This window comes from Ursus arctos, unplaced genomic scaffold, assembly GCF_023065955.2.
Source record: "Ursus arctos isolate Adak ecotype North America unplaced genomic scaffold, UrsArc2.0 scaffold_16, whole genome shotgun sequence".
Taxonomy (NCBI): domain Eukaryota; kingdom Metazoa; phylum Chordata; class Mammalia; order Carnivora; family Ursidae; genus Ursus; species Ursus arctos.
Window position 1 is genome coordinate 6201641 of NW_026622830.1, and position 9836 is coordinate 6211476.

The 9836-nt window shown below is 53.0% G+C and overlaps 1 protein-coding gene across 1 annotated transcript; it reads right to left on the bottom strand.

Moving 5' to 3' along the window:
• Positions 1 to 250: 250 nt before the first annotated feature.
• TFAP2C (transcription factor AP-2 gamma) lies at positions 251 to 9347 on the bottom strand. Its single transcript, XM_026503787.4, has 7 exons — positions 9129 to 9347; positions 7017 to 7502; positions 6847 to 6898; positions 5426 to 5642; positions 4756 to 4874; positions 2785 to 2929; positions 251 to 1769 (listed from the first exon to the last, which is right to left on the bottom strand). The coding sequence occupies exons 1-7, from the start codon at positions 9174 to 9176 to the stop codon at positions 1484 to 1486; spliced, it is 1353 nt and encodes a 450-aa protein (XP_026359572.1). The 5' UTR covers positions 9177 to 9347; the 3' UTR covers positions 251 to 1483.
• Between the last annotated feature and the right edge of the window lie 489 nt (positions 9348 to 9836).

Genomic DNA, 9836 nt, shown 5'->3' on the forward strand with positions numbered 1-9836 from the left:
GAAAGGTCCCGCACACGTCCTGACAGCCCTAGTGGCGGCAGAGGGGTACTGCACACGGCGGAGGGCCGAGTGCAAGGCCCTAGCGCAGCCGAGCCTTCTCGCAAGGGACAGAAAATGAAACTTCAGACTTCCCTTGGCACACAACGCTCCTGCTTGGTCCCATTAACGAAGCCGCAGCCAAACCATGAATTAAGCTCAGCCCCTATTCTACTCATCCTAGAGACTTGAAAAAACCAAGTTGTCACCCGACTTTCACGGCTTCTACGGAGAATACTTTTTATTATACAGGTATCGTATACACAACAATTACTCGGGGAACGTTTACAGCCATTTCCAAACCTCCGTTCCACCCCCACGCACGGTACCACACGCCCATCTTCGGGTTCAGCACGATGGGAATGAGACACAAAGTTACTGCTTTGTGAACAGAGTTTCAATTAAATAGAATCTTCCACATCAAGAACAGAGCCCAGGATCCTCTTAATTCTTAAACCCCTGTGTACATATGAATAAAACCTAAAAGAAGTGTTTTAGATTACCCCATCACCTTTAGAAGTTAATATTAAAATCAAATCCCATTTGTCCAAAAGTCATAAGAAGTACACCCGTTATTTACAGACCCCATTAAATTATGTATAAATAAAATTTTTACACTCAACGCACTACTTCTCAACACAGAGCCTCCTACGGGACGTGGGGGGGGGGGGCGGCAGCAAAAAACAAAAACAAAAACCAAAAAACGCTTCATGCCTACCCTTTTCAAGTTTACTCAAAACACCAAGATGTGAAATAAATATGCAAATAAAGCTTCAGTACCTTAAAGGAACACGACATTTCAGAGTCTCTCATTTGAAGAGTTAACTCTCAGAATTAAAAAAAAAAAAAAAAAGACGAAAAGAAAACACAAAATCATCAGCAGGCTTCATTTCTACAAGTTTCGGAAAACCCAAAGGCCCCCTTTCAACGAGAGGTCTGAACGTGTCAAATACCACCTAGAACGCTAGCTGCTAAAGCAGAGAGAATCCTTGCTTCCTACCGTCTGTAGAATGGGATAGCTGAAGAAGCCAGGTAAATACTTCTAGATAAATCGCATCAATCTGACATTTCAACAGCTACGTGTGTGGGTTTTCTCGTGAGCCCAGGGAATGTATTGAAAAGGTTCTAAAACTTGTAGCACCACTTTCAGAGAAAAAAATGGGGTTCAAAAGAATAAAATGAGCTTAATGAACAAAGAACCAGTACTTGTGACCTTCCGATAACTTGTCCAGAGTTAAGGAGACACACTTCAGCGCTAGAGAAGGAAAACTAAGGAATCCGGGAGGACACGTCCAAGATCCAGAAACGAGTGGAGGCCTTTTTAATGGGAAGGTGGGTCGCAAACTGTCCCCTCCCAGCAAGAGGGGTTCCCAGTCTGTCTGGGTCGAGAACGATCGTGGAGTCCTTTTCCTTCGAGACTCTTCAGCCCTTGGCTCACGCCCATCCTTCATTTTCTGTGCTTCTCCATTTTCTCCAGGGTTTTGCTAGAATCGGCTGGACTCTGGTCTCCGGGGTTCATGTAGGATTTGTCTAGGACTATCAGGGCCTCTTTTATGTAGTTCTGCACGGCAGACACAGCGGCACAGAGGGCCTGGCTGCCGAAGCCGTGGGTAATCAGGCTGAAATGAGACAAGCAGCTCTGTATGTTCGTCTCCAAGACCGGGGTGGGCCGGTTGTTTCCGTTGGGTGTTCGGTCTTGATTGAGAAGGTCCGTGAATTCTTTACACACCTGCCTGTGAGGACAGTCAACAGACACCTGTGAGCTCCATCTAGCCCTTGACAGGGAAAGGGGACAAAGCCAAATGACCCTGTGGAGGACACCCAGGAGGCAATCGGAGCTTTCAAAATCACAGACTTGGCTACCAACAGTCAAAGCCTGCACACTTCACACCTACTCTCGCCAGGCCCCGAGCTAAACTCTGCAAGCACTCTCTTCTTTAATCCTCACAGCAGTTAGGAAAGATAACGGGATTAACCCCAGTCAAAAGGCCAAGGTCACCAGGACTAACCCCAGTCCAAGGGCCAAGGTCACCAGGGCGAGGACAAGAGGTGGGGTGGCGAGTCTAGCCCAGGAGGTTACAATGGACAGCCATTTATCTGGTGCAGCTCGGTACCCGGACACCGATTTCTTCTTCGAGAACCCCGCGAATCCACATCTCCCCAGAACGCAGTTTATACAGGCTGGTTCACTGGCTTCCTTCTGCCCCATTTCCTGACTGGACGACTTTGGCCTCGTTTACCAAATTTTAAAACCAATTTACTGGTGGCTTCTACGGGAAATCCTGCAGCTGCCTTAAGTAAGGTTCGAGACACTTAAAGCTTGCGCACAAGTCTCCTGCAAATCCAACCTGATCGTTACATTTAAAAAACAACAGAAGTCTTATCAGGAGGCAGAAGGCACCCATAATCTTTGACTGGATGTGACCAAACAAATGGTTTCCAACACATTTTTGCAAGATACGGAGACACAATAATGAAAGGGTAGCTGAACTATTTTGAGCTGCGTTAACTGAGCAGTTCCAAAAACACTCATTACTGAGCAATACCTTCATTTCACTTCTTGAGTCCTCCCCAAGAGTTCACCACCTGACTTGTCCAAGAAAGGCCCCTTGCCAGTTCCTTTCGCTCCAGACCTTCCCTTACTGAGCAGTTCTCTTTCTTGTGCACCAGGGACTGTACTGGGCACCCCCCAGCCCCCAAGTTGAAGATCAGAGCACCCAGCCATCAAATTCAAGTCTAGATACTCACTGTGCTGCCAGAAGCATGTTCTTTCTAGCTGTCATCTCATTCCGCCCTCCCAGATGAGGTCTCGTTAGATACTCAGCCACTGGTTTACTAGGAAATTCGGCTTCACAGACATAGGCGAAGTCCCGGGCCAAATGAACAGCCTCACCTAAAATCAGCAGTGACAACAGACTTAGAAGGTCTGCACTCACCCCCGGCAAACCTCCCTCTTCTCTCTCTGTAACCCGGATGGCCCACCAGTCCCTTGGCCTTTTAAAGTGAAACCATCCACAAAACAATTCAGCAGGCAAGTGGAATTTCCTGGGTACTTTCGGTGGGCTCGCTCCCCTAGGAACAGTGCAGGAAAAGCACGCAGCGTGTGGGGAAAATGCCTGACATTTTTCACTGCCCTGGAATAACGCTCACCAGTCTTGCACCCCAACTTAGGATTCTTGAGACACACCCAAGCCTTCTCTCGGTAATACAAGTTATCATCATGGAGAAGTAGGGAAATTTATAGATGATCACATTGCACAAAAGCCAACTGGTCAGTTCTCTTTTTGAAACCGCAACAAAAGTCTTTGACGTGGAACCCTCTTTTTAAACTAGGGTGCCCCATTACTGAAGGAGGCAGGTCTCTGGGATGTTTAAGACAGGGCTGTGCTTCCACTGGAAACGTGAAGGGCCCATCGACCAACCTGGCCTCCCCACCTCTTTTCTCCAAATCACTGGGGGCTCCCAGGGAGAGAAAACCAACGGGATTCATCTCTGACCAAAGACGCCCGGGCCTGGCTCCACAGTGCCAAGGCTGGCCAGAGCTTTCCAGAAACCCAGAGAGTGGCACCCCACCCCCACCCCCTCTCCTCCCCTTGCCCTCCCAGACTTCCTAAACCAGAATCTGAGAACCATTGTTCTGGCCCACGCTTTCTTATTCAAGCACCTCAGCCCGGCTAGTAAGAAAACCTCGCGGAGCCACATTTATGCGCCACGCACGCAGAACCCACCATTCTCCACGCAGGACAGCTGTGCTCCAACAGGCAGCTAACAGGCAGCTCCTTTCTCCTTGCCCTGACCTCCAAAGACACTCGTAAAAAGGTAGAGCGGGGCTCTGCCAAGTCTCTTTCAGCACACAGGAGCGCCATTAGACCAGGGACAGAAAGTGTTCAAAAGACTGCCTGGCCACCAGGCGACCACCCCTCATTGGCTCCCCCTGCCCGGAGCGGAGCCCAGCGCCCTGTGATTGGGCGAGGGCGAGGGGCTGCTCCGGGCTTCAGGATCGGCCCCTCCGGGTTCCACTCCATTTTCCCGTGCACAGCCACAATGAGCTGGTTTTTGAAAAAAAATTATTTCACTTTTCCCTTAACCGCCCCCCCCTCGCCTGGCCCCCACTTATTTTTAAAGGCTGTAATTGCATTCTTGGCTCCCTTCCAGAGTGGGGGTACAGGCCCATTCAATACAGTAAAATGTTACATCCTACTATTTTAGGACTGGGGAGAGGGGCCCCACTCATTTTTTTCTTCATGCGGGAAATGAACAAAGGGCTTGTGAATTGGGTTAGTCCCACCGTCTACAAGGGCTTTTCTCTTTACTGACCACAATCCTGATATTCCACAGCTACCCAAGCTAGACACCGTGCCTCTTCCCACCAGTACACACCCAGCTTTTTAAGTGTGCCCACTGATCGATGCATCTTCCAAAAACTGGTTCACTTGGAAGAAATGTCCGAACACCCTAACGGTGAGAGTTCTCAGGGCAGGGAGACCAATTTCTTTTTAACAGTGATTTTCTGGAGAACCCAGAACAGGATACTTAAGCACTAGGGGATGTAAATGTTAACTCATTTGATAAAATTATTGCGATTCCCTCCAACGAACTCATCACAACTCATCATGTTTGTGACAGAGCTGTTTTTACGCTTTCCTTCAGGGAAACATTAAAGCCACAGACGACAGCGCAAACTAAAAACATCATAAAACAAAACAAAACTCCACTGACCTTCTACTAAGGACGTCAGGAGCGTGACGTGAGCAGCTTTCCGTCTCCCGGCTGGCAGGTTCAACCCAATCTTGTCCAACTTCTCCCGCAAGGACCGGCCTCCATTTTTAGATTTGGCTCTGGGTACAAGAAAGTGAACTGAAGCTATTCTCAAGACACCCCACTTGAAAATTCTAAATTCCTACAGTGCTGCTATCAAAACGGAAATCTACATCATGTGGCTCATAATCAAGGGATCCAGGAGTCCCCTGTAATTCATGCCTGTAAAATTCAAACCTCTCTCTTATCATCACCAACAGGTTTTTTCCCCCCAATCACAGAACATTGCAAACTGTGCTGGAGCAGATAAATTTGCACGTATAAAAACCGCAGCAGCCCCCCAAGTCCCTGGGGCAACAAAACCCACGGAGCTCCTCCCCCCCATAGGGATGCCACCACTTCGTACATGGAATCAAATCCTAACCAAATGATAATTTGTGAACGCTGTTTTAGCACTTCCTTTCACATCTGGCACTTTCTAAAAGAGAAGGAATGTACTAAAACTCTAAGCCGATTAGAATTCAGTGTTAAGTATAAAAGTTACATAAATGTTAAAAATACCTCCCTGGTTCTTTTATGTTATTCACCTTCAACCACCCAACCACCATGGCCAGAGTGTGTCCCCATGTACCTTCTGAGAACACCTCCCAGTAATGAGGCGTTTAAGCACTCAGGCGGGGACAATCGCCTCTGGACTTCAGCAACTGTCACTTTGTATTTAGACGTGGAGCTGAGGAGGGACAATCTTCCAGGGACGGAGCAGAAGACCTCGCTGGGATTCATCACAGCCCCTACCAGCTCCTTCTGACAAGGGAGACTCAGGGGGTTCTTGGTCATTGAAATAGGACCTGTGAATGAAGATCAGAAGTGATGGTCCCCAGAGCTGGGCTTAGGAAAAAGGGCCCTTTTCAAACCACTCACTAAAGCCCGAAAAAGCTCTGTAAGCAAATAGCGCTGCATGTCAGACTATGTAAATTGCAAGCAGATTTTTTTTAAGTCATATTCTTCAAAGATAATCGAATCTGAAATTCACAAGTTAACACCTTACAGAGCTAATTAGTCATGACCCCAAGCATGGAGGGTTTTCATTTGAGCCACTGTTAAAAATCTGTTTAATTAGAACATTTGTTTTCAAAAGACAGCTTCAGTCCTAAATAAATGGCGATTTTTTTTTCTTCCTCACTCAACGAACAACCAAAATCACCGGACACATTCACATCCTTTGCTGAAACCTTTCAGTGTAACTCATCACGGTAAATTTAAAAATACAAACAAACCCGTTCTGTTACAAGTTTCCTGGGAAATCCAGTTTACTTTTTGAGTTTTTCTTCAAAAACCATTTCCCAATTGATTTCGAGCAGTTTAACTTCCAGTAACAGACTGTAACTACCTTTCACCTAGGACTACTTCCACCTCCAAAACTGCTGGTCTGATAATCCCATCAGCACACAACTTAATTTCCTGAGACACTCAGGGAGTGATCCAATTTTCTAATCCCCTCCCCCACTACCCTGCATAAACCCAAGCTCTGGCAGACCATTCCACCCCGGTCCTTATAAGGCTGTACATTTGGTAGGCCAAACTGTTTCAAAACTTTTTCTTGCAGGTCAGAATTAAAGATCCTCACCAGATGCATATTTGAAATGGAAAATACAATCACATCCTCTCATTCAACAATTGTCACAGAATCGACCACCCAACTAAGGTGTGAGGTGTGTTTTTTTCCAAATTAAAATCAGTGTTAACTCACTCTGGAAGACTACCATTGTAAAAACACCATCCAATTCAAGGGATCATATTCCCCAGTAGAACGCACTAAGGAGTAACAAATCCGGATTAATCTCTTAATGGAGACAGCTCCTAAGAGTTTTACTACGATCCTTTCTCATGTAGTTCGGAAAGAGATCTCTTCTTACTCCCCAAAACCTACCTTCCTCCAGCCCCGCTCAGTCCCTTCCCCAACACAAATGTCCCCGGCCGGCCACCAAACGCCCCCACCTTGCCAGGTTACGCGTGGCTCGGGGAGAAGAGAAGTCTGCACTCACTACCTACCTTTGCGAATAACAGTCTGATCGTGCAGGAGCAGATGCTGGTCCTCAACATTCTGGGGAAGAAACGACAGAGTTTCCCTTAAGTTCGGGGGAGCCTGAGCGGGGGGTAGGAGAAGCTGGGGGGGGCGAACAGGTCCGGGCAGGAGGGGCAAGAGCCCAGGCGCCGCTCACCTGCACTTCCTCCATCTGGTGCGCCATGTCGTGGAGCCCCAGGTTCTCCGCCAGGCCCGCGGCATCCAGAGCGTGCGCGTGGGGCAACAGCAGGTCCGAGCGGCGGTAGGCATCCCTGCGGGCGTTCATGGCGCCACTCTCCAGCCCGGAGAGGTGGGGTAGCAGGCCGGCCGGGCGCCCGTGGTGCGAGGGCAGGCCAGCCCCCTCCTGACTCTGGCGGCCCGGCCAGGCCTGCTGCTGGCTGCCGGTGGGCGCTGGCTGGTGCAGGGGGTTGATGGCAGCGGCGTAAGCTTCTCCCAGATGCGAGTAGGGGTCGGCCGACTGCGAGTAGGCCAGCTGCTGGTATGGCGGTGGAAAGTAAGGTGGTGGCTGGTATTCGGCGACTCCAGTATGGGAGAGGGGCGGTGCGGGGCTGTAGAGGTGCTGCCCGGCGGAGGAGAGGTGGGGAAGGCGCGGGTTTCCATTGCTGCTCGCGTCGTGGCGATCCTAGGAGAGAGAAGCAGAGACCCCCGCTAGTACGAAACCCCGCTACTGCGAACTGGCCGCAGCAGCTGCGCTGAGATCCCTTGAGATCCCCCAGGGGACCCACCGCACCAGCCCCGACCCAAACCCCGGGGCCTGCCCTCCGGCCGGACGGCACCCGGGGGCAAAGTGCCCCGGGGGGTTCGTTTCAAACCCCGAGTCCACGGAATAAAAAGAGACTTCGAAAAACCTGGGGGAACGCGTCCTCAAAGCCCGGCGGCGAAGGCCTGGGCCCTGCGATGCCCGAGGCGCTCTGAAGCGCCAAGTCCGAACCCCAGGCCTTGGGCCAGTAGAAGCCGAGATCCAGGCCCGGCGAGGAAGTCGGCATGCGGCGAGCACGGTGCGGAGTACGCTCACTCACTAGCCCGCACATGGCGGCGCCAGACGAAACAACCTGGGCAAGCCGCAAGCGCGGATAAAGCGCACAAAGCGGGAAGTGCGCGTCTTCCCCGCCCCAGGGACCCTCCCCTTCCACGCCCTCAGGACAAAGACCTCCGGGTGAGTGACGCTCCCTAGCAGGCCTGCCACCCAGCGCCGCCCGAGGAGCTCGAGAAGGAACGCACCGCAGCGGGGGCTGCGCTCCCTACCAGCAGCGTCCCGACCAAAAGGGGTAGCAAGTGAGGCCGCCCTGCCCGGCCACGGTCAGTGTCCCCACAAATCGGGCCCAGGGGGAGAATTCAGGACCCCCGAATATTGGGCAACCCTTCCTGCGCACGCCCCTCGCCCCAAGGCTATCCGACTTAATTCTTAAAGGACTTGTCTCCCAGGGTTCGAGGGGTCACTGGGGTAGCGGGGAACCTGGAGAAACATGGCACTGTCGCCCCCTAGCGGAAGTGCCCGGGCCTGCCAACAGGGGCAGCCCCTTGAGGTCCCGCGGGCGCGCAGCCCTCCCGCGGCCCCCCAGCCCCGGCTCCGCTCTGCCAGCGCCCTGGCGCACACCTCCCGCCGCCCGCGTCTTCCTCTTCCCGCTCGCCGCCTCCCTCCCTCCCACTCTCCGAAACTCTAGCTCAACCTGTCCGACTGGCTGGAGCACTCCCGAGCGCTTACGGCCCCATCTGGCCTCAGGGCCCCCCCACCAGCACTCCCCAGCCCCCACTTCTCTTAAAAGCCAAACTTCTGTTGTTTTCTTGTTTCCCCGAGGAGTTAGCGGGGCGGGTGATAAGCCCGCCTCGGAGGAGACTCGGCAAAGGTGTCGCCGGCAGGTCGCCTCGTCTGACCCCTTTGAACGGAGATACGGTGCGTAAAAGCCACGTCTAAGGATTGTAGACGCGACGCTCTTCCGAGAAAAAGGGAAGAAGGGCTGTTTTGCTTCGCAGGACACCGACCGGTAAGCCTGGTGGGTGGGATCTGCCATTCTCTTTCCAGGCCCTGTTCCCGAGGGTGGATGTTTAGGAAAAGGCCCAACTCAGGAAGAGAGCCCCGGAGAAACGGACTAGGGGGCATCCGGAAAAGTGGACCCCGTCCCATCGAGGGGCAGAGGCTGGTGCCTGCTCGCTGCTCCCACGCCCTCGCCCAGACCTGGGTCCAGCGGCCCCCTCCTCCCGGGCTGTACTCGGGCGGGGCCAGAGTGCGCCCCTGCGCCCAGCTCACCTCGCAGTCCTCTTCATACTTGACATTATCGGTTATTTTCCACAACATGGCGTCCGGCGTCCCCCAAAACAGTCGCCAGTTAAATCCAGGCTCCCCCCACCCCCCAAGCGGTAAATCCAAAATGGGGGTCACGGTGGCTAGGCGTCTGCCGCCGCCCCCGCCACGCGAGGGCCTCGCTGTCCCGGTCACTGGACGCGCATCGGCGGCTCTGCGAGCGTAGATGCTGCCGCCGCGCGTGTACAAGCCGCTGCCGGGACCCGGGAAGCCGCGCCCGCACTGTGTGTCCCGGCAATAGCCGGGGGACCCGGGCGCCTTAATGAGAAGGAAATTATCATAACTCCTCCCCGGGGGCCGGCACCAAGGCCCGGGCGCCGGGCGGGGCAGCCCCCAGCCAGTCCCAGCCTAGCTCCGCCCTGCACCCCGGCCGGGCTCCGCGCGGAGAATCGCGCTGCGGGGGGCGAGGAGAGGAGGCGAGTGGGCGGCACCTGACAGCCGCCGACCTGCTAGGTCGGGGTCCCCCGTCTCGCCTTCCATCAGTCATCCCCAACATGCGCACACCTGAAGTTGGCAAAGCTGGGGCCCGGGATCCAAATACCTAAGAGCCCCCTCTTTTTCCCAACGCGCCTTCCCCCATCCTCCAAAAGACGTTGTCACCTGGAGTTAAGAGACCCTGCGTTCGGGTTATCTGAACAGCTGGGAACCCCCTTA